Source organism: Mus caroli, chromosome 4, assembly GCF_900094665.2.
Source record: "Mus caroli chromosome 4, CAROLI_EIJ_v1.1, whole genome shotgun sequence".
Classification (NCBI taxonomy): domain Eukaryota; kingdom Metazoa; phylum Chordata; class Mammalia; order Rodentia; family Muridae; genus Mus; species Mus caroli.
This window is the reverse complement of record NC_034573.1, coordinates 88,021,763-88,046,952: the sequence shown is the minus strand read 5'-3', so window position 1 is coordinate 88,046,952 and position 25,190 is coordinate 88,021,763. Positions and strand designations below refer to the sequence as shown.

At 42.4% G+C, this 25,190-nt stretch overlaps 1 protein-coding gene across 7 annotated transcripts in view; it reads right to left on the bottom strand.

Annotated features, from left to right (window-relative positions):
* Positions 1 to 25,190, bottom strand: part of Fggy (FGGY carbohydrate kinase domain containing) — a 363,123-nt gene that overhangs the window by 72,929 nt on the left and 265,004 nt on the right. For all 7 annotated transcript variants that reach the window (XM_021159484.2, XM_029476124.1, XM_029476123.1 and 4 more), the window contains 3 exons: positions 17,462 to 17,536; positions 10,660 to 10,780; positions 5,131 to 5,225 (listed from right to left, as the gene is read on the bottom strand). In XM_021159484.2, the coding sequence (XP_021015143.1) occupies positions 5,131 to 5,225; positions 10,660 to 10,780; positions 17,462 to 17,536 (291 nt within the window). The remainder of the gene's footprint in view (positions 1 to 5,130; positions 5,226 to 10,659; positions 10,781 to 17,461; positions 17,537 to 25,190) is intronic.

Here is a 25,190-nt window from a genome sequence, read left to right as displayed (position 1 = left end):
CAAAGTGTGGATACATATCTCCTTCTTAGAATGGGGAACAAAATACCCATGGAAGGAGTTACAAAGACAAAGTTCAGAGCTAAGACAGAAGGAAAGACCATCCAGAGACTGCCCCACCCAGGGATCCATCCCATATACAACCACCAAACCCAGACACTATTGCATATGCCAGAAAGATTTTGCTGACAGGACTCTGACATAACGCTCTCTTGTGAGTCTATGCCAATGCTTGGCAAATACAGAAGTGGATGCTCACAGACATCTACTGGATGGAACACAGGGCCCCTAATGAAGGAGCTAGAGAAAGTATCCAAGGAGCTAAGGGGGTCTGCAACCCTATAGGAGGAACAATGATATAAACTAACCAGTACACCCTAGAGCTGTGTTTCTAGTTGCATATGTAGCAAAGGATGGCCTAGTTGGCCATCAATGGGAGGAGAGGCCCTTGGTATTTCGAAGATCATATGCCCCAGTACAGGGGAATGCCAGGGCCAGGAAGTGGGAGTGGGTGGGTTGGGGAGCAGGGCAGGGGCAGGGTATAGGGGGCTTTGGGGATAGTATTTGAAATGTAAATGAAGAAAATATCAATAAAAAAGGTCCTAAAAATTAAGCAAAGATTTTTTTGACAGAACGTTTACATATATCCACAATCTGTTTTATAGTTAGACTGTGATAACTTAGACTATGAATAAAAAATTAGCTATAGAGATGTCAATTGAAGCATTCATTAAAACAGTCAGCATAGCTGAGGTCTGGTAGAATAAGTATGGTATATTCTATGGGGTTGCATGTAACACACACAGGAGAAATGATTAGAAGGTTTACTACGTGTTCTTGGGTGCAGGAAAAAGAATGTAAAACAATATTTATTGTATTAACATACTTTATAACTAAAATGATTCCAATTAAAAACAAAAAGAACACCATATTAATTAGAATTGCTAAAGGAGTTTTAGGGTAATAAGATTTTATATTTCTCTTCTATCTCAATTGGATTTTCTAATTTTTCCTCAAGGAGCTTGAATTTCAGTTGTGTTTCAGAAAAGGTTTGGCAGGGTGGTGGTGTGGCACCAAACCAAGATCAAATCCATTAAGAAAGGGATGTTTTCACACTTCTGAACATCTTTTGTCCTCAGCCTTTCCAAACCTCCAGAAGTTGAAGCAGACAGAATTTTATTTTACAAACTGAAAAACAGGCATTTATGGTGATAGAAAGGTCAACAGGACTCAAATCTCAGCAAGTTGATACTCCCCCACCCCAACACACACACACACACACACACACACACACACACACACACANAGAGAGAGAGAGAGAGAGAGAGAGAGAGAGAGAGAGAGAGAGAGAGAGAGAGAGAAAGAAAGGGAGAGAGGTGTTTATACATAGACAACAAATTTAAAGCGCATCATAATTGATGAACTATGTGGCTCTAAATGAGGCTAATTTTATGCAAAAGACTGGGAGGGATGGCCTAAGCAAGCAAGAAGGGCCATTTGTAAAGCTTGACCTAGGGGTGGACTGCTGTCCTCAGCAATGGTCTATCCTGTGGATACACACTTAAGAGGGTTGAGTGGCTGTCATTTGCAGGTAGGTGTTAGTTGGGGAGAAGCCTGAGTCTGGTGGGAGCTAATGGCAGTTCAGTGCCAGCACAGTCAGTAGCTGATGGGGACACCCCTCAAGTGGTGGGGTGGAGGAGAGACTTCTGAGGACCTGGGTCATTTCCTCACACCCACACTCCCTTTACAGTGGTCACAGGTGTTTGTTAGGCACCCATCACTGTCCCTTTTGCTTAAGTTTGCCTTGGGATCTTCAATCCTCTGCTTTGCAGGGGAAGGTTGGGGAAGGGAGAGGGCAGTTTAAGATAAATAGCACTCCTGGAATGAAAGCTTGTGGAACAAAACTTGCTTCTACTTAAGATAAAAAAAAAAAATGCACAAAGTTAATGACCTCTGCAGGAGGTCTGAAGAAAGCAGCCACTGGAAAGGCACTTTATGTCTGTCTCCACTATGTGGTTGTTTTTTCTTTCACAACTTCCTGAAACTAGCTTCTTGTTTTATAATATATTTATATCTATATAGATATAAATATATTATATTGAATCATATATTTATTATTTATATTTAATTATTTTATAAATATATTATATATTTATATGCCCTATATAAATATATAATATATTAAAATTAAACTTATATATTTTAATTTTCATAGTATTATATTTTGGTACCAACTTCAAATGATATGTTTTGTGTTTCCTAGATATGCAGGGGATTATTTTGTGGCGCAGTGATACTGAGGATGGGGAAGGGATTAGCCTGATATTTCATCAGCCAAGGCCATATGATTTCATACATACAAATAAGAGACCGGATAAGACGCCCTTCTACCTGTCCTTTGACACAGCTCAACATCTGGACTTTGATCCCAAGAGTAGCATACCTGTGTCCTGCTTCTGCAGCATTAAGCTGCGACATACAGATGGCATGCCTTTCCTTGGGTGGAGCCAGACTGGAGGCTTCCTGAAGGACAGTTCATTAGAATACTCTTCAACCTTTATTCTTTGAGTCCCCTATTTAAAAAGGGAATAGTGCGAAGATATGGAAGGGTAGGAAAGGGTCAGAGAAGAGGGGCAAAGCCCTTGAGGCTGAAACTCTGCATGGAGGAAAGAGCAGGGGGCCTGAGAAAAGAATCGCCCGTATGTGCCAGCTCACGTGATAGCTATGGAACCTGGACTCAGCCCGTCTCTCTAACACTCCTCTTGTAAAGTCCATCCATTCTCTTTTTCCTTTAGCTGACTAAATCCTCTCAGACTTCTGGAATGCAGAAGTTTGCAGTAACTTCTAGTAAAACCATTATTATGGCTCCCTTTGATCCATTGGTATTGGAAAAGGAAGGTACAAGCTCTACCCAAGCCTGAAGTCACTCATGGCCACAGGAGATTGGGACAGGTTCTCTTCAGGCACATATAAGCTCTTTCTCTAATTTTCCAACCATGTCTCCTTCAACCTGTGATCTCAGCCCTTCCTTTATCTGAAGGAGATGACCCTGGCAGTGTGTCCAGAGTCAGCCTATCTAGGTAAGATCCATCAACCATGACAGCTGAGGGAACTGGGTATCTGGCAGGAAGCACTCATCTTTCTTAGGCCCTGTGAGGACCAAGTTAGAATCTTGGAAGTTCTAAGAAAAGTCTGTGTTGAAGTTTAGGCTGAAAAGTATGAATCACAGACAGGATCATCTTGTGGAGTCTAAGCAGGTCCCCAGGCTTGGTGATCTCCATTTGCTTCTTTTTGGAGAAAATAAGAAGCATGCCAAGTGCATGTATTTACATTTCTGAAGCAGCTCCAGATGCAATCACAATAATGCCACTGCTTCCAGACTGGACCTTTTAGAGACAATTCATCACTACAGTCAGCCATCCAATGACAATTAGTTGCACACATTATTTCGTATTGAGTAATTGATTAGTTTTTGTTTTGTGTATAGCTTGAATGCATAGGTTTGTGCATAGGTACCACCAGTGTTCAGGCACTCCCAGAAGCCAGAGAGGGCAGTAGACTCCCTGGTACCGGAGTTACAGATGGTAACTCCACAGATGAACCACCTAATGTACTGGAAATTGGATGCAGGTCCTCATGAAGAGCAGTGAAGTGCTTTCAGCACCAAGCCACATGCCCAGCTCCATTCTTAAACTGGAAATGGGCTTCTGCCACTGAAAGTTTCTAATGGTTTATGTTTGTAAGTTTTCTGGGTCTCTCTTACAAGCCATGAAAGGGCATTATATGCATTAGGAGAGCTATACTAAAGAACTTAGCACAGTGTCTGCCACACTAGGCAGTCACAGCAAATCGAATTCTAATTATTGGGGTACTGTTAGAACACCTGGTTTGTCACTTAACACTGGGGCATGCGGGCAAGTGATTGAAGTGTCTGGTTCTCAGCTGGTAGCTGGGGGTCTGACTTGCTTCCAGCTCTTACTGGCTGTTTCATGAGCTTGGCCAAGAGCTAGTACTCTGCTTCCAGGATTGGCTCAGCAACCAAGGATGTCTTCTGCAGTGTCTAATATCTGCTCTACAAACCTCATCAGCCCAAGAGGACTACCAAAGCTCTAAGCATCAGATCTCACAAAAAAGAAAAGAAAAGAAAAAGAAAGAAAGAAAGAAAGAGAAAAGATACAAGAGGAGAGGAAGATTGCCTAACTTCCCCATTTCTAAAATGGGGATACGAGAGCTGTGGTGGGGACTACATAAGCTCAACCGAACCATAGGAGAATCTACTGGCCACTGTTAGAGTTAGGGAAGTACAAGTGTAGAGGAGAGGGTTGAGTCCTCAGAGTTTGTGTGTAGGGAGGCCAGCATTTGAGATCAAAAGGTCTAACTGCAGAGCCTGACTGTCATGACAGTCTACCTTATACTCATTTTTTAAAAGGATTTTTGTTGTTGTTATTTTAATGCTGGGAGCCTTTAACAACCTCTAGCATGTACAACATCTTTTGTTATTTCACATCAGGAAAAGCTTGTCTCTTACCAGAAACTAGGATGCTTCCTCTTTTTGAAAATAAGAATTATGCAATTTATCATGCTTTTTTTTTTTTTTTTTTTTTTTGTCTTGGCTGCCAGGAAGCTCAGAGAAAAATCGTGTACTCAAATCACCACCACCAAATTGTTTCCGGCTTCCTAAACTTTGTTCCTTCTTTTTATTTTTAATTCTTTTTTCCCCCTCACCAACACTTTCTTTTGTGTTTCTTGTTGGCAGAGGCTTCAAAGGTATTTGGAAAGTGATGCAGATGAAATAAACAAATAAAACTCTGAAGTCCATGTGGAAAACCAATATTTTGAACATCAACTCTTACACTTGATCAAAGGAAAATGGCCAAGCAGAAACTGAAGCTAAATAATGTAGGAGCTCCTATAAAGGAGAGAGAAGCAGAACAATCCACATGAACAGAGGTGAAACCAAAGGGAGGCCACAGTGACTACGTCAGAGGCGGCAAGTGCCTGTGATTCTCTGGCTGCAACCTATCATTCCCTAATTATATCCTGTATGTGTTTTGCAAGCTGTGAGCTGCTGTAAAGAGGACAGACAGCCTCAGACAGGGCAGGGACCACAGCCACCCATGGATCCTAACATACCTGCACAGAAGTGAAGTCCCCTGAGGCACAGGCACCCAGAATAGCAGCTCCCACGAGGACAGACTCCACCTCTTGTGACAGGACCACAGGCATGCCTGCACAGGACAAAGTCATACCTTGGTTAACAGCAGAACCAGGGTTGTGAGGAGCCAGCAAACACCTCTGGAGGCAAAACCCCTGATGTCAAAGCAGCAGTACTTTATACCTCCCCGAAGTCCCCAGTCCTTGGGATTTGGGTTTTGGGAGATTTCTCTGCCTTGTGATGGCCGGTGCACCAGCTACAAGCCTCAAGGTGGCCAATACCATACCTATCAACTTGTAAGGCTTTGGCACCCATGTTCCTAGTTTACCTCTAACTTTATCACATGTTTTGCTGGGCCCAGTAAAGGCTGGAATGAATGAGGCTGTTCCCTGCTAATCCAGTCTCAGATGGGCTGATGGATACAGGCCATGGAAGGGCTGGTTCTCTGACTCATCTCCAGTACAAGCCATAATCCTTAGATAGTCTGGCACGACCCTTACCATCTGGCTTCTCTTTGTTCTAGCCACCACATGAACCTACTTTCTACTTTCCTTGTGATTTCTTGAGTTGGTTTCAGAGCTCTTCCAGATGTCCATGTAACTGGCTCTTCACCACAGTACAAATGCAACCCTAGCTTTCCTTGGTCACTGCGTTTAGAACGATGAGACAACTTCATTGCTCCTTCTGTGCTCCTATATCCCCCCGCCCCCACTTTTCTACCATGTGGTTTACTTACTTAGTCCTGCGCCTTGCCCTGCAACTGACATTACATGAGGCTAGGGGCTCCATTCTGTCTACCACCATGTCTCTGACACTTAGAGCAGGGTCCAGGCCATGAATTTAACTGGTGAGAGAATGAGTCTCTGAGCCAGCGGTTGACACAGTAACATGGGACTGAAATAGTCATGTGACTGAAATTTCATGTGAAGGTAAGTAGGGATCCACCGGGCGCAAAGAATCCGCCTACATGACAAGTCCCAAGGTTGAAGATCCATGTGGATTTCACAGGCTGTTCTGGTTCCTTACATGATTTACGCCTCTGCTTCTTCACTCACTTCACAATGTGATCCTAAGTTAGGATCTCCACCTCTCTGTACCTCAGTTTCCTGATCTGAAGGATGGAGATAAAATTCCACCTACTTTCACAGGATGGCATGATTTTCTAATCAATAGATGACGGGAAATGCCACAGAGGAAAGGTCTGCAGCAAAAAGGCTTCCTTTAGACAAAGGCTACAGCCCTCTTCTTGCCTCTCTAGGGAAGTTCACTTAGTATCTTACCTATCTCCTCCAGTTCAGGTCAGCTCTAGCCATCCCCCTACACAGACAGTTGGTAAACAGAATCCTACTGACATCTTAGAGGACTTGAAGAATTATAACAGAGCCTGCTTCTCACTGTGCTACTAAGTCACCAGGAAAAGTGACAGATCTGAGAGAGGCTCAGGCCTGGCTTCCTCCCTGCTTTCTTTCTTTTGGAGTCCTTCCCCATCTCTTTAACTCCTTCAGCCCTGGTAACCTCTGGGCCAGTGAATGACACAGTGGACATGAAACTGAAATAAACATTTGAAGATAGGGATCCTACTTGGAAAGTTCTACAGCTGAAATGCTTCCTTTAGACAAAGGCCACAGTTCCCTTCCCTCCTCTTCTAGGGAGGCTCATTTGCTAACTTACCTAGCTCCTCCAGGTCAGGTCAGCTCCCACCCCCTTACAGACAGCCAGGAAACAGAAATCAAATAGGGAACAGGCTCACTGCACAGGTGCACTGTGTGGACTAGTGACAGAGCACTCAGGTGGAGCTCCCGTGTTTGCATTCTGTGTGAAGCCCTGGGGACATGGTGGTTGTTACTGTTAGACTCAACATGGCCAAGAACAAAGGCTCTGTATGGATTTCATGGGAGCTGGAGAGCAGAGCTTCGAGGAAGGAAAAAGACAGATACCAGGCCACAAAGAAAGGTACTGGTAGCTCAGCCAGAAATCATACTACACGCTGTGTAAATCTGTTACCATTCAGGCCTTCTATTGCTAGAGAACTGTTTTTTTTTTTTTTTTTTTTTTTTTTTTTTTTTTTTAAGACACTCTTCCAAACATCGTTCATCTTCAGCTCTTCACAATAGACCCACAACTTCACAATTTCTGAGTAGGAAGGAATGAGTACCAGGCTGCTCCCTTGGACAGTAGAGGCCAGGGGAACCCCCAAGTAGCTCCTCATTAGCTCTCAGTCTTGAATTGGCTTGCCAGAGTTTGAATTCTGGCTTCCTTGCTGACACAGCTGTGCAATATTAGACAGGTTGTTTAAGCTTTTCATACCTCTGTTTTCTCATTTGCAAAGTGCCCTCTGGCTAAAACTGAACTAAGTTCCTATCTTAGGCGGGGTCCCTCCAGTTCCTCATCCCTAAGTCTAGGGAATAGAAATAGGTTAGCAGCTATGGGGGTCTTCCTGGCTGCCTAGGTTTTCTTTACCTCTGTAAATAAACCCTTTATTCAAGTTGGCCAAGTTTAAGTAAGCTTACCTTTCCTGCCTGGCCTGTCCCCTCTGACCTCGGGGTCTCTATTATATTCTTCTGCACACTGGTCAGAAGACAATGGAAACTTTGCTGTTTGGTAATGGACTTCTTGGAGACATCTTGTTCTTTGTATCCTCAAGCCAAGTACTTGACAGCCTGTGTACCCAGGGGGTGCTTGTGAGTGTTGGCGGGAGGAGGGTTGTTGGGGGGTAAAGAACTAAAAGTCAGAATAGTGAGACAGGAAGAAGGAAACCCTAGAGAAACTGCCAGCCCTAAAAAAGCACAATTTACAAGACTGAACATTTAGTCCCAAGTCGGCAGGAAGGTTACAGTTACTTGGTACATGCATACAGACTGTTTTTTGGAAATCACAGTTAAGTCCATGGCCAGGGTACAGGAAGTGCCTCTGGTGCCCAAGTCATTTCCCAAGGTGGTGCAGCCCATATTTCCTGCCTTAATAAAGCCTGCTTTTCCTAACCTGGCCAAAATTGCTTATAAAGTCTTAAACTCTTTGTCTCCACCATGCCTTCTCCTTTGGGGCATAGGGCTGCCTGGAGGGAGGAAGTGAAGCAACAGGCTAGGATCACTCCCTGGGAGCTCCCAAGAACCTAGAACTCAATTCCTCAGAGTGGTCTACATGAGGTAGACAACAACATTGTGACTTTTTCAGAAGAGGGACCCCAGGCTCTCTCACAAGTAAAGTGACTTCCCCTAGGTCAGACAGCTGTCCTGCTGATCTTTCCACTACTCGACTCTGCAATTTTTCATGCGTATGTCTGAGGATTTCATACTATGCTGTGCTTTGCTCTAAATTGTTCTGGACAGGGAAAGCGGAGCAATTGTAGTGCTTAAAGGTACCAAGGGCCTCACCTTTCCCCAGGCTTCTTGACAGAACAGACTCAAGTGCATTCCTTTCTCTGAGCCCTGGGTGAAGGCAGGAAGAGGGAGGCTTTGCCTGGAATGTCAGCTATTTTATCGGATGCATTAATGAGTTTAGCAGAAGCCAAAGCATTTGAAGGCAGATGCACTGTGCCATCCTTTGTCAGTCATGAGTAGAGGAATTTCAGGCCAAGAAAAGGTCTCTTTGTCCACAACTGTAACTGGCCAGTAGTTAGAGACAAAGGGTCCAATTTCAGCCTGAACCCAAACAGCCACTAACAGCCTTCCATTCAGCAGCCCAGAGAATAACAGTTCCCAATGCAGAGCTTGCAGCAAAGTGGCATTCCCTGGCTTTTGACGCTCAGGGACACATGACTAGAGGATGGCCCATTTTCACAAAACCCTGAGCTGTAGTGCCTGCCCAGGCTGTTCCCACGTCACATCTGGCTACCCTGCTCAAGGGTCCTCTTTTCCCCATTCTTTGTACTGAAGCTGGCCTTTAACCTGCTTCCATCCAGGTGGGATGTGGCTTTGGGTAACTTAAAGCTAAGAAGTGGGGAATCACAGAGCAGACTTCAGGCCTGTGTCTTAGCTGAGCCATCCAGCTGATCTTACTTCCATTTCTGACTACTCACTCCACTCTTTGTGGTCCACTTCTGCAGGTTTTACAAACCTTGGAACAGGGCTGGCATCATTGGAGAGCAATAAAGGAAAGGTCCAGAAACCTGGCTCAATGGCCCAATCCCAATCCCGATATTACGTGGCTGCCTGATTTAGGGAAACCAATTGATTGTACCTCTCCTGTCCTTCTTGCTTCTTTGCTTGACTACAATGCAGTCTACTTTCTAATTTCAGCAGTTAGGGAGAATTAATGACTGCAGTATGATTCCTACCAACAGACTAGGCACTTGGCTAAAGGGGGGCAAAGTCCATGTTTCCCCACATCCTAATCTATCTTTAACACAACGTGATTTTCTAGGCGATCCCCCAAATTGTGCCTTGGTCTACTTATCTGTAAAATATGAATAGGTATTCTAGTTAGTTCCTTATTTAGTACCTTATATGCAGGGAATGAGCCTGTCACTTGGATAAAGGCCCTGTATCTGCATGGCCTAGAGCAGGAATGATCTCATGGGTCAGTCTGAGCTCAGACACCAACCTACTCGCTATGGAAGAAACACAATGGGTGGGTTCATATGGAATGGAGCCCAGGGTAAGGTGGGCTCATGACAGGCATCTATGCCCCCCAACCACCACCACAAGGGGAACCACCACCACAAGGGGAGCCTTATCCTGTGCTTATACCTGGTGTCTAGATACCAAGCAATGGGTAACAGGAGGGAGCAACAGTCTCCAGGAGACACTTGGGGAGAAGATACTAGAATGTTGAAGATACTGGCACAGGGAGACTTGAGACTAGGTCAGGGTTTATTTATACCCCTGCAAGGTGTCCTCTGAGAGAGCTTTTCCTGGAGCTCTGGGCTCTTCCCAGATGCCAGTCTGACACTGTCCCCTACTCCCTATGCCCATCACAAAGATGCTTAACGCATGACTTTACAACCAGAACCCTTGGGCACTGAGATGGAATCTCAGCATTTGGGTCACCTTGGAATTACAGGCCCATGCTAGATCTTGTCCACAGCATTTGGGACCTGGGTTCCTTCTTCAGAGAGCCTGATCACTTGCCCTGTGCTATAAGATCCAAAACTGAGCGAAGTGCACATTATGCTCTTCCCACTCAGGGCTCTTCTCACACAGTGTATTTATTATGTCTGTTTGCTTTCTGCCTTTCTGGGGAGTCCTTGAGCTTCATGGAGCTCAGGTCATGTTTTATTCATTTGTTTGTCTTCAACATTCCCCACATAATGCTTGGTTCAGAAGTACTCAAAAAAAATGGGTAAATGCTCCTTGAATTAAGATCTGTCCTTGCCAACTTTGGTGTCTTGTTTAGTAACTGCACATATCTGAGAGTGCTTTTTTCCATCATGAAGACACAGATTGCACCATTACCTGATAACTTGAGTCACCACCAATGGTTCCCTATCCTCAGCCTGCCTTTACCTTTCACCTCTGCTGACAACCCAAGGTTTTCCGCCAGCCCTATATCCCTGCCCTGATGCTTACCAGTGATGTCAGCATGCATTTGCACAAAAAGCGGATTCTTGCTTAGGCCTCCACATAAGAAGAGGGTACTGAGAGAGTGCCCTGCTGCCTCCATGGTTTCAATGATGAAGCGAGTCCCAAACTTAAAGGAGAAAGCAGAAGAAAACATTAGGGTGGCAGTGAAGGCACGCCATCAGCAACTCTCATATTTGGCATGTGCTTGGCCTGGCACCGAGCACTCTGCATTACCCTCCTAGAGATTTGAGGCTCAGGGGCCATGCCTGTGATCACACACTCAAGCTGTGATCACACAGCTGGCTCACACTCGGAATTCTACCTTGGTCCTGCATGACTCCCAAACCCTGAATGCTCCTTTTGCTTCTCTCAGGATTAATATGACATGGAGTAAAACAGTTGGGCTGTTATCAGAGCTCATGTGTTTACTTTTTATATTGTTTTAATTTTGTATGGGATTATAATAAAATTACATCATTTTTCCCTTCAAGCCTCCTGATATACCCCTCCCTATCTTTCAAATTAATAGTCTTTTATTAATTTTTCTTACACACATATGTGTGTATGTGTGATGTAATACACACACACACACACAATCTGATCAGTCTGTATGATGCGTGTTTCAGGACTAACCATTTGGTATTGAATAACTATTTGATGTGCTCTTTCTTATGTAAGACTGTTTCTCCTGCTCCCAGCATTACTTAATCATCTGTAGTTCTTTGTGTAGGACTGAAGCATGTGGTTCTTTCCTTATCCACTCTAGCATGTCTATTGGTGTTCATGTTTGGGCAGTCAGTTATGTCACTGAGATTTTATGCATGTAGCTTCTGACATTCTTAGGAGACATGGTCTTCTAGCAAACACCCTGATTCTCTGGCTCTTACAACTTTTCCATCCACTCTTCTGCAATGTTCTCAGAGCCTTAAGTATCACGTCTCATTTTAACACAGTACATTCAAATGTACTGTGATGAGAGTCAATTGTGGCTCAGGCCCTCTATGAGGGCCTTCCCATGGGCTCACACGTGGGGTGGTCTTCATTCACTAAATTTGAACTGACAATATTTTCATTAGAAAAGTCACACACACACATACACACACTCACGAAGAGAGAGAGAGAGAGAGCAAAAAAATAAAAATAACAATCTTCAGAAACAGAACTATGAAAAGATGTAAAGCCTTTGGCTAACAAAAGAGTAAGAAAACTAAAACTGTTTTAATTGTGTTCAAATTGTGAGCTGGGGTGATATAGAGGGCACACACTATGGTTGGCTCAGGGCTTTATTCAAGCCTTCTGCTGTAATGTCTGTACTATCTTCTGGAAATGAGTAATCTCCATTCCCAATTTGCTGAGTTTACTACTTACTCAGTAACTTTGCTATGGTTTGTACTACCTTAAAGCCATTAAGGTGAATCCTAATGGATATTTGTAGTTTGGGTTTGGCTATTTAAGTAGCTGAGTCCATAATTTTGGGGGGATGTTCAAAACCTAGAAGCTCAAAATTCCTAATTTATTTGAGGATATGGTATTTTTGTTTGTTTGTTTGTTTTGAGACAGGGTTTCTCTGTATAGCCCTGGCGGTCCTGGAACTCACTTTGTAGACCAGGCTGGCCTCGAACTCAGAAATTCACCTGCCTCTGCCTCCCAAGTGCTGGGATTAAAGATGTGCACCACCACCGCCCTGCCCGTAGATGGTTGGTTGTGAGCTACCATGTGGTTGCTGGGAATTGAACTCAGGACCTCTGGAAGAGCAGTTGGTGCTCTTAACCACTGAGACATCTCTCCAGCCCCTGGTATTTTTTTTTTAAAAAGCTAAACTATGATGTAGCATTAAGAAGTCAGTTAGGGTGATGTTAAGAATTGGTTCTGAGCCGGACAGTAGTGGTGCACACTTTTATCCCAGCACTTGGGAGGCAGAGGCAGGCAGATTTCTGAGTTTGAGGCCAGTCTGGTCTACAGAGTGAGTTCAAGGACAGCCAGGGCTATACAGAGAAACCCTGTCTTGAAAAACAAAACAACAACAACAAAACAAACAAAAAAAGAAGAAGTGGCTCTGAAGAAAAAAAGGAGAATATTTTTAGTGGACAGAGAGGTCTTTGAGTGTTTAGAGCCTGGGGGTTTGGGGAGATGGCAATACTGTAGGTGTGAGGATGGGAGTGAACTTCTGGGTAGATGTGGGAGGAGGTCAGGGAACATAACAGGCTACTGATCCAGATGGCCCAGCATTTCAATGCATAGTGAAGCAACCATGGAGAGACAGGGATGGAGAAGAGAAATGAGCCAATATAACAGATTTTAGTAAAAGTGCAAGTGTTACTGGGAAGTTGGTATCTGATGTATGCTGAGGGCAAGAAGAATGAGATGGTTGGCCCAGGTGAAAAACAAGGTTTGGGAACTCCATAGCATACTGACCTAGTTTCAGGCCCTGGGGGGGTGGGATCTAGGTAAGGGAAGTGCTCCCTTGATAAGGGTGCCTCCAGGGTCATCTTCCCTGGCCATGGGAGTCCCTCCAAAGAAGGGAGGAGCCAGAGGGTAATTTGGGGCAAAAGGAAAGGACAGCCCCATTGGTTTATAATAAATAATGAGGCACTTGGGCAGCCAAGAACAAAAGGTACACCAGTTACAACAAAGAAGTCTTAAGAATTTGTTGAAGTTGCCCAGGAATCAGGTGAAATACGAATTTAGTAAAACTCTGGCCTTCAAAAAATACCTATGGTTGTATTGTGTTAAAAGATGAAACATGCAGCATACAAGGCGCTTCCTTTCCTAGTGAAAACTATCCATTCTCTCTAGATGTTCTTTCTTTAGTTTTGGGGAAGTCATGAACTCCAGAAAAAAAAGGCAGACACAGAATGGAACTTATACATCAGAAGGACAATAGATGTCCATAAGTCCCTCATGAATTATTAGAGGACTGCTGGTTCTCAGTTGCTGTGATCTAAAGATTGACATCTACGCAGCTGAAGGCATGAGCTTTGATTGACGTTAAGAAGCCCTACCTCATCTGATGGGCAGTTCACGTATTTGTTCTACCCAACCCAAGATTCAATTCTCATTTACTAATGGAATAAATGATTTCATAGTCACTCGGTTGGATGTGGATTGCTAAAAATGGTAAATGAAAAGAAATCAAAGGTGTGGCCTGCGACATGGCATGACACAGTAGTGGGTCCCTTAGAAGCTCCCAACTCCTGGCACTTGGAAGTGCTTACAAAAGAGCTCTTCTGGCTAGGAGGCTCAATGGGCACTCTGCTGTACATGTCAATGTCATCTCTAATTTTAAGACAAACTAGAAAACTGAAGAATGTTAACCCACTTGGACCATGTGATTAGCAGGTCTATGACTGGGGTCATTGCGAAGCACATTACTGGGAAAGGAAAGCAAGGACATGAACAAGAGGCACTCCCTTCAGTGCTGTGACAGCCTGTCTCTCATTTCCCACTCTGGCAGCTCTTTGCAGGGCCTTTCCTTTAGTGTCCCAGACTCTACTGCGTGACGATCCATCCACCCTCTTGAAATGCCCAGCAAAGGGCTTTGTGCAAAAATGCTTCTGTGCTCACCTTTCTGGAAAAAATGTTTTCATGGTGAAATTTAAATTAAAATTAGGCGATTCCAAGGGGACACAGAACCAAATGCAAATTAAGAGACTTCAAATGCAAATAGTAGTTTTAAAGGGTCTATTCTGAAAAGAGAACGACAGACAGACAAGCTGTGGACGAACCAAGTGGCTGACAGGTCTTTCAAAGAAGCCAAGCAAGAGAGAATTTTACTGCATGGAGGGTTTTCCCATAGTCCTGAGCTAACTTTTCTTTCTTTAATTTCATTCCATGGCTACAGAGTGCCAACCATGGATATTACAATAGAGAGGAAACTGTTTAACTTACCAATAACAAATAGGTGCTAAAGCAATATTCAGGAGGAAGGGAACTTTTTTTTCCAAGATGAACATTATAGGAAAATATCTGTTATCAAAATGCTTCATTAAAATGCACATTTTTGTCTAGAAAATCAGTACATTCAGATACTTTTTCAAACAGATGGAACCCCTCCCAAATTTAATTGACTCTATAATAAAGCTTTATCAGGAAATCTGTCTTAAAATGTCTTCCCTGCATGGAATTATAAAGGTCATTAAGACAATAGACAGAAAAAATAGGATCGCTTTAAATGTATGTATGGCCCATTAAACATAAGATTGATTTCCCAACTGTGTTACTTGAGAAAACATAGCTGGCTCTTTCTCCCTCCTCTCCTGCATGCATTACTGAGTTTAATCTTCTTTTGTATTACTGGCCTTCATGCTGCAATGTTCTTACCAGGGGAAGGACCCTGTGAAAAAGATTCCAGGCCAAGCGAATGATCTTTTCTGATATGTGATAAGTAAAAGCTGCTTTGGGACTGCCTGAAAACTTATTTCACTCATGTAGCTCTTATGAAAAGATCTAAGAAAACCACACCAACAAAGTAGAGAGAGCAGGAACTGGGGTTGAGATGGACACAGGTTCTCATTCTAACTAGTGTGCACTTGCTGTAAGACCCTGGGAAACAGAGTGCCCTCATCTCAAGTGTAAAGACAAGTTCCTTGGTTTACAGGGCTGCCATCTTAAGGCCAGGACAAGCAAGGGACTCTGGTGCCTGGCACAGAGTTGGAGTCCTCTTAAGGATCACAGTCCTTACCACTATAGGGTCAAATTCTTGGCCTCTCCTGTTTAGCTTTGTCTTTCATGTCCACTTCTTAGTATTTGCTCACAAGGTGTAAGCATTGTACATCTCTTGATTTCCAGAACTGTTCATTTCAATGCAAGTGACTGAGCCAATTGCAAGCACCTGCATACAATTATATTCACAAATCAAAATTTAAATTTCCCCAATTCTTTTTAAATATCTTAAGTTTTCTTTTATAAACCATGATGATGGGCTCTCATCACTGCCCTGCCATATACAAAGACATGGCACTGAGCAGGTTGATTTAGGACACACTAAGGCTTGAGAAAATCTATTCAGTGGACTGAGGAACATAATAGCAGCGTCATACTGTTAAATCAGGTGATAGCATAGGTATTTAGTACAGAGTCTGGAGTATAATAAATAACTCCAAACTCTATTCTGCTTTAGTAGTATCATGGCAATGTTCTTCATTTTAAAACAGGATAACTGTATATCTTTACTAATATTGACATGTTTCAGATTTCATCTTCTATTCATGTTCTCTATGTTGACAGATGTAGAATTGTTTAGGTATTTGTTTGCCTCCACCTTTGTTTGTTTGCTTGTAGTTTCCATGTAGAATGCAGTTTGACTGGTTTCATTGAACTGGTCAAGGAAGAAGAAGAAGAAGAAGAAGAAGAAGAAGAAGAAGAAGAAGAAGAAGAAGAAGAAGAAGAAGAGGAGGAGGAGGAGGAGAAGGAGGANAGAAGAAGAAGAAGAAGAAGAAGAAGAAGAAGAAGAAGAAGAAGAAGAAGAAGAAGAGGAGGAGGAGGAGGAGAAGGAGGAGGAGGAGAAAGAGGAGGAGGAGGAAGAGGAGGAGGAAATAATTAGATATCCTGATGGTGAAGATTAAACTTGCCCCAAAGAACTCAATGCCCCTAATTAAAACATCACCCCTTTCCCCTTATCTTTTATTATCTTCTTTCTAGTGTTAGAGTTTGAAAGGGTGGAAGAAGAGGTGTGAAAAAAGGTGGAGGAATAAAGAACCCATGAAGTAGCCGAAGAATGGCTACAAACAATAATAATAGTGATTATTAATAAGCTGGAATGATGGCTCAGTTGTTAAGAACATTCATTGATCTGACAGAAGACATGAGTTCAATTCCCAGTACCCACACTGTGCAGCTCACACCACCTTTCACTATATCTCCTATGTCCAACAACTTCTCCTGGTTTCATCACGTGTGGCATACATAGTCATAGCCATAGTTATATACATATAAATAAATCTAAATCATAATAATGAACCATGGGTTTAATGATGAATAACAGTTTAAATCAAAATTTAGTAAATTTACTTATTTTCCTTTCTAAGGGTTTTTTTTCTCCTTCTAAAATTCACCCAACCACTGGTTTATTTGTGGGTTATAGGCCTACTGTAAGATGCTAAATGTCATGTCCCACCCCCGTGGATGCACGTTCTAGTCCAGGTGTGCATGCTGACTTCTGTGTGATGTTAAGGCATCAGAACCCCTGGAAGCCCATCTGTGCAGCACAAGAAGACTCCTTAGGCAACACCCGAGATTCTAGGGTTGAGTTTTCATTTTGGATCTCACTTTAAGAGCCTCTCAAATTTCAGATTCAAATTCTCCCCTCTTGCCTTAGTCATTCCAACCCACCATGTAAATCCCTACCTGGAGGGTTAAATCCCTACCCCAAACCAAAATGTTTCTAAGAAGGCTTTAAATTTAAGGCAAACTTATAATGAAGTCTTTTATAAAGCGAGCCAATATTATGTATTATATGAAAGCAAACATTCTTATTAGCAGCTTTCCAACCGCACATGTTCGTAGAATTTGCCTCTTTGCTTGTATTGAATTTAGAAGACATGAGATAAATGACGAGCATTGATGCTCAAAGACTTCTCTTTCCATTGGCTTCTACTTTTGTTAGTCTATCATGAAAGCAGATGAGAATCCTTGTCATCACTGCTGTCTGGACAGGCAAACAACACTTGTGGCAACCTCTCTTCTAATTAAGAAACTGCCACAAAAGCCTTGTGGTGCCTTTCAGAGATCTTGTGGCTCAGAACATGTGGATAGCACAAAGTTACATTTTGTTTTGCTTTGCTTTTGAAATTTCATTAAAGTATCTTACAGCAATGGCTTGAACAGTGGCCAGGTAGAGGATGGCAAGATCATCAAGGTCCTGAGACAGCGTCAATCCAGTGACCTATAGAGGAGGAAAAGAGAAGGATAAGGGACCAATGCAGCTGACATTCACTGAGATAGCTTCCATGGACTGAGCATGCTCAGACTTGCTTTCTGGGTGCAACAAGTTCATATGCAAATCCCTTGTTTTTGTGAGGTAAACATGGTGGAAGGTTTACTAAATTCTTTATACTTCAAACTTGGGAAAAAGATATCCCTCCCCTATGCCAAAAAATTATTTGTCCTCAGATTGAACCAAACCAAACCAAAATTAAAAACAAGTAAACAAACAAACCTCTCATAAGATTATATTTGATAGTTTTGACATGAAATTAAATGTGATTAAATGTGCTATAAATATCTTCTGTGGCTTATATGAAATAAAAAATGTGAATAGTTGGCATATAACTATAAGATGCCTGTGAATTCAGCTTCTGTGAGAACTTAATGTGATAGTAATGAAGGGTTATTGAGGGTAAATAATATGCCTCCTACAGACGTTATACCTACTGTGAGATGATGTAGAATCGATGGTTTGCAAAGGAATCTGATTAAAATCAATTAGGAGCATATGCCCAGGTCAGTTTCTCAGAGATTGCAGAGATTGCACACTAAGTGAACAGACACTTAGTGTGGTACAGTCAGCGTGTTCACAGCATCCTTTCATATCTCTGCGTCAGGATTCGTATGATATCTTTAGAGAGGGTACAGGCTGATTTCGTCTTCAAGCTTATGGGCATCAAATGAGAAACCGATCTTAGCTCCGTTTCACTTTAGAAGAAGAGAAATTGATAGATCTATCTATGCGGGTGTGTGCCTGTGGTTTATCTGTATTCAAGGACAACTTCTGATTGTCTTCTTTCCCATGTAGGGCCCTGAGGGTCTAACTCCATTTGTTAGACTAGGCAGCAAATGTGCTAATTCAATGAACCACCTCACTTGCCCTCACGTTATATTTTCACAATATGCAATTTATTTATGTAATATGGGTGATATGGTCTGAGATGTCTTGAGCTACAGCAGGTGTGAATGTGTAGTAAGCAATAAGGCTGAGGTGAGTGGTCTGCCAAACACCCTTGGCCTTCCTTCCTTTCTTTTTTTTATTAGATATTTTCTTTATTTACATTTTAAATGCTATTCCGAAAGTACCCTATACCCCCTCCCCCCGCCCTGCTCCCCTACCCACCCACTCCTACTTCTTGGCCCTGGCGTTCCCCTGTACTGGGGCATATAAAATTTGCAATACCAAGGGGACTCTCTTCCCAATGATGGCTGACTAGGCCATCTTCTGCTACATATGCAGCTAGAGACATGAGCTCTGGGGGTACTGGTTGGTTCATATTATTGTTCCACCTATAGGGTTGCAGACCCCTTAAGCTCCTTGGGTGCTTTCTCTAGCTTCTCCACTGGGGGCCCTGTGTTCAATCCTATTGATGACTGTGAGCACCTACTTCTGTATTTGTAGGCACTGGAATAGTCTCATATGAGACAGCTATATCAGGGTCCCTTCAGCAAAATCTTGCTGGCATATGCAATATTGTCTGTGCTTGGTGGCTGATTATGGGATGGATCCCTGGGTGCAGGTAGTTTCTGGATAGTCCATCCTTTCTTCCTAGCTCCAAACTTGGTCTCTGTAACTCCTTTCATGGTTATTTTGTTCCCTATTCTAAGGAGGAATGAAGTATCCACACATTGGTCTTCCTTCTTCTTGATTTTCTTGTGTTTTGCAAATTGTATCTTGGGTATTCTAAGTTTCTGGGCTAATATCCACTCATCAGTGAGTGCATATCTAATGACTTCTTTTGTGATTGGGTTTCCAAACTAAGAATGATATCCTCCAGATATATCCATTTGCCCAAGAATTTCATAAATGCCAACTCTCCTCAAACTATTCCACAAAATATAAATACAAGGTATTCTACCCAATTCATTCTATGAAGCAAGCCACAATTACTCTGATACCTAAACCACACAAAGATCCAACAAAGAAAGAGAACTTCAGACGAATTTCTCTTATAAATATCGATGCAAAAATACTCAATAAAATCCTCGAAAGACAAAAACCACATGATCATCTCATCAGATGCTGAGAAAGCATTTGATATAATCCAACACACCTTCATGATAAAAGTCTTGGAAAGATCAGGAAGTCAAGGCCCATACCTAAACATTATAAAAGCAATATACAGCACACAAGTAGCCAACATCAAACTAAATGGAGAGAAACTCGAAGCAATCCCACTAAAATCAGGGACTAGACATGGCTGCCCACTTTCTCCCTACCTATTCTATATAGCACTTGAAGTCCTTGGCCTTCATTTCAAGCCTTATTTGGTTACTCTCTCCAGACAGGACATTCTATTGCAGGGCATAGACATAATTTTCTTTCTTGCTTTCTCCTTCATTTAGTTTCTTAAACCTTTTAAACGCTATCTGCTTTTGTCTTCTATGATCTTTGCTTCCTTAATCATGCCTTACCTGCTCATTGAGAGAGCCCATTTCTAACTGTTCTCTGCAGTGCAGCTAGTATAATTATTCTTCTTTCCAAACATGATCATGTCACACCCTGGTAAAGCCTAGCACCAGGAAGATAAACTGAGGCATAAGAATTAAGAATTCAAGGTTAGTTTGACTTAACTAGTGAATTCAGTCTAACTAGGACCACACAGTCAGACTCTGTCTCAAAAACAAAAACAAAATAATCCTCCACTCTCAGAACCCCACCAAATAAAATACTCTGGTCAACTTTTCCTTGTTACCTTGGCACTAGAGAGAGAATGAAGTCTGTGCATATATGCCTTCCTGGAATGGCCCCCACAAACCCCTCCAGTATCTACTCTTGGTTTCCCCATAAAACATGCCATGCTCCCACGGTTCTGAATCTTTCATCCATATTAGCTGTTGGCTTCCTCTTGGCTGATAACTGAGCCACCAGGTAAGAATTATGTCTCTGAGCAGAAAGGAATTCTGGGACCTCTCTTTCCAAACCAACAATGTGAAAAAGTAGGCACGATGCTACTGTCTGAGCTAGTGGCAACTCAAAGCTCCCTGACCCCCAATACCATTCTATAACTGAGGGCTTTTGCACCTTGCCTCTTTGTTCCTCGAAATAATGTCTCTGAGACTTCTTATATATAAACAAATGCCTATGCCAAAAGCTTTGGCTCCTTTCTGCTAGCTCATAACTCAATTAACCCATTTAAACTAGTCTACCTCTCCTTGGGGTTTATTATTCTGTCCCAGCCTTTGGGCAAATCTCTCCCACCTGACTATTTCCCAGAATTCTATCTCTTTCTGCCAGTGTCCTGCCTTCAAATCCTGCCTGAGCTCATTGGCCATAAGTTTTTTTTTGACAGCTCATAATGCTTCCACATAGTACATAAAGATTATTTCTATACCATTCTTTCTCCTGATGTCTGAACCTTGTATAACAATAGTTAGACATTTACTGCTTGAATATTTAAAAATGATCAGGGATGAGAGAATATTTGCTTCACAGATTCAAAGAAAAAGGAAGTCATTAGACATGTTGAGGAATTTACTTGATGTCCCTAATTCCTAAGTCCTCACTCTTGCCCTTCCTGATCCTAGGAGTGATTCTTATGAGACTGGGGTTCAAACAGATTCCAGAAACTCACGAAAGTCCTTGTGTAAATAAAGATAAGTCACTCGATGTGGCAGGACAAAATAGATGCAACCTTATCCCAGGCCACCTCCAGTGAATACTCAGGCTGAGCCACCTACAGCACAGCAATGCAGAGGCCTGGGTTGTGATCCCTGCTGATATATGAAAACTTGCTCCCCATTTGCTCTTTATCTGACAGGACAGCTGACTGTGCTGTACCTTAGGGCTCCCTTCTGGAGCTGGGAGTAAGTTCCCTTCCCTCAGAAAGTAATTGGAAGTGGATCAGGCCATGATCCTCTGCATGGATGACCCACAGGTGGGTGTATAAGACCACATCCAGATAATGTGTAAGGCAAAAAGGGTGTGAGGTCCATTTTGTATAGCAGGGGCATTTCCTTATCTATAGTCATTAGATAACTTAGGTTTTATATTATAATCTGGATAATATAGCTCATTCTGATATCTTTCTCAATTACTAAAAACATGAAGACATACAAGAATATGACATAGTTGTATGTAATTTTTAATAATTAGTAAATATACATAAGAACTTCCAAAGCCATTAGTGTTTGAGCAAAATGATCCCATGGCCTTTTCTGTAAATTTCTAGTGCCTCCACAGCAAAGGAACACTTTATAGAGGGGAACCTCTAGAAACTATAACTAAAATAATCAATGGCTTAAACTTTAACTCTTGAGCTTGACAGTAGCTGCAGCAAAAAGAGGACCCGTAAAACACAGATAGCTCTTCTGAGAGGGAAAACAAGGTGGTCCTTCAAAGAGACAACATCCTTCTTAGAAAGGAGTCCTAGAAGAGGTTTGTTGCATGCAGTATGGCACATCACAAGAGATGCAGCAAGCACAGCCCCACAGCAGCCTCCTGCAGCCTTTCATACTGATTCCAGGGCTGGAGCTGAAGTGAGACTCAATGAGAGACATTTCCCCCCCCGAAGCAAAGAAACACTGTGGCTGGAAGCTTGGCAGCCCTGACATTTCACCTCATATTCACATGGAGACAACAGAGAGGCAGCTGTAACTAAGCCCACTTCATTCCCTCAGTTCTGCCCTGGCAAAATCAGTCCAAGACTGTACTGTCTATGGAATGTCTGCCATGTGGACCACTCAAGTGGATGAAGAAGACTTAGAAGGAATTGCTGTGAAAGGTGAATGCCTAGGATTGCCAGAGATGCCACCTGTTTGTTTGTGTGTGTGTGTGTGTGTGTGTGCGTGTGTGTGTATGTCTGTGTGTACATTTATACTAGCTTCAAAAGCTGGGCCAGGCCAAAAGAGCTATATGGTTCAGCTGAGGGCTGACTGATCCCATTGATAAGAGGAAGCTGAAAGGAAGCACAAGTGGAAAGAGTACTTATAAATATGCATGTGCCTGTTTTGAATGCTGAGGTGAGACAGTCAAATGTAAGGTCCATGGGAGATCTGTGATGGTGTGCACATTTTATTTCATTTGGCTCTGTGTAAAATGGGCTTCCCACCACAAACCTGTTCGATGAAAAAAATTATTGTGAATATTGTATGAAATTACCTTCAGGCTATGTATATAGAGTATTCATAAAACCTAGATGAAGTTCAACTTCGAACTTGGGTGCTATCTCCAAAATGTCACATTAGATACATTCAAATAGTCTAAAATTCCAAAATTTCAAGTCTGTTTCAGATAAGGACTAGCAATTTAGCAATAACAGCAATTTATTTATACTTTCCTTCCAAGTTGTTAGAGGAATAAAGATTATTATCTATGTTTGTTACAGAAGTACTGTAGGAAACATTTCTCTAAGGGTTCCTGAAAAACTGTCAAAGACAAGGCAGAGAAATTCTAGGTCGCTGGAGCTCAATGAGGGGTATCACTCAGGGGAATTAAATGGACGCCTTTAGGAATACAATGGGGGTCTCCCAAACACTGCTTCATCAGTCAGTAAAGAAGGCAGTTGGTGAGGGAGATCAAACAAAATTCTGTAGAGGACATGGGGGGGGCGGTTCGGGGGAGGGGAAGAGAGGGACTAGAGAATAGAATCAAATAGAAGCCTGGGAGGACCAGTAACTGTGGGCATCCAGACAAGCAGACACTTTACTCTGCTTAAAACCCACCAAGACATAGGGAACGAAGACAAATGGACCACCACGGCATGGGAGGAAGAATTACAAAGACCTCCGTCTTCTGATTGTGGAAACACTGATCTATACTCAGCTGTAAAAAAACTGGCAGAAACAATCTGTCACTAGCCAGCTGACTTTAAATGGCAGTGATTATCCTGATTCATCACATGGGCACTGAAAAGCAGAAGAGAAAGGGAGAAGAACCCATGAAGAGATGAAAAAGAGGAAGGCAGAGGGCAGAGGGCAGAGGGCAGGAGACAGAAATGGAAAGGAGGAGGGCTCAAAATATGAGATGGTCTCACTGGCTTTGGGGAGATAAGCAGAAGGTAATGAGCTTAAGAATGCAGGAAGGCATTTAGAAGCTGAGCAGGAATCCTGGCTGCCCACAGGGAAACCAGGATATTAGTCCTACTCTGTTGAATTTGGATGGGAGGGAAAGCATATTTTTCCCAGAGCCTTCCAATAGGAGTCTCAGCTTTTGGCCATTTGAGCATTAGAGCAGGAAAACCATGGGGTTGGGGCAGCTTGGACATCTTAGGTGCGGAACTGTGAGATGACAGACACGTGTACACTGCTAAGGTTGTGTGCAGTGAACACATATTAGAAGGAAACGATGGGCTGACACTCTCCCAGTGACCTTCTTCTACCAGTGCTTAACTGATGTGACACACTGGCAATTTACTCCGTTGGTGGCTCAGCAGAAGTCATTGATGTATATGTACCAAAGTGGCTCTGTACAAGTAGTGTTGCATCCCTGTCTTTAGTCTCATGACAACCTGGACCCCAGTCTTGGTCCTCAGGCCTTACTTCTCTCCTGGACCATTGCAAAAGATTCTACAAGATAGCCCCACAAACCTGTTAGGCACCCCACTAGGAAAGGTCAGATCTTAGTCTACCTCTGGCTTTATCTGGTGTTAAGTATACACAGGAAAAAGGAAGAGTTATATGCAGTGATTCTCAACATGTGGGTTCTGACTCCTCTGCGGTATAGATGATTCTTTAATAGGGGCCATCCAAGACCATCCAAAACTACAGATATTTACATTACAATTTGTAATCGCAGCAAAATTACAGTTATGAAGTAGCAACAAAATAATTTTATGGTTGGGGGTCATTACAACAAGAGGAGATGTGTTAAAGGGTCACAACCTTAGGAAGTTTGAGAACCACTGGTTATTAAGAAAGTGATTCTGTGATATAATTTTGAGAAACAGCAGTAAAATAGAAAGAAATGTACACAAATTGAAAACAGAAAGCAAAGTGTAAGAAAATACTCAAAGCCTTAATATATCAGTTTTATATTACTGACATTTTATTAACATTAAAGAATACTTCTGGCGGGGCTGGAAAGATGACTCAGCAGTTAAGACCACTGTCTATTCTTCAAAAGGACATAGATTCAATTCCTAGAGCCCACATGGCTGCTCTCAACTGCCTGTAACTCCAGTTCCAGAGAATCCACACCCTCATGCAGGCAAAATACCCATGCATATAAAGTCAACAAATATATCATGTGTGTGTGTGTGTGTGTGTGTGTGTGTGTGTGTGTGAGAGAGAGAGAGAGAGAGAGAGAGAGAGAATTTGATACAAATTTTAACTGAATGGGTTCTAATCTGAATTGTACTATTTTCTCTAGTAGACAAACTGCATACATTGCTCAATCCTCAGTTTCTCTATTTGTTTAAATCATCAATATTATTTCGAAGAGTTATTGTGAAGAAAGGTACGGCTACAAGCATATCACCAAGCCCCTAAAAAATGGGCCCTATTGAAAAATCACTAAATTAATCACTTCAGTAAGTAACAGATTATCTGAAAGCCAGTTAAGGAATAGTGAGGATTAATATTTATCACAAGATTTTATTTTCTTTGTAAATAAAAATAATATGTATACATATCTGAGTAAAAGTGTTAAAAAAAAGCAACAGAAGTTAGCATGT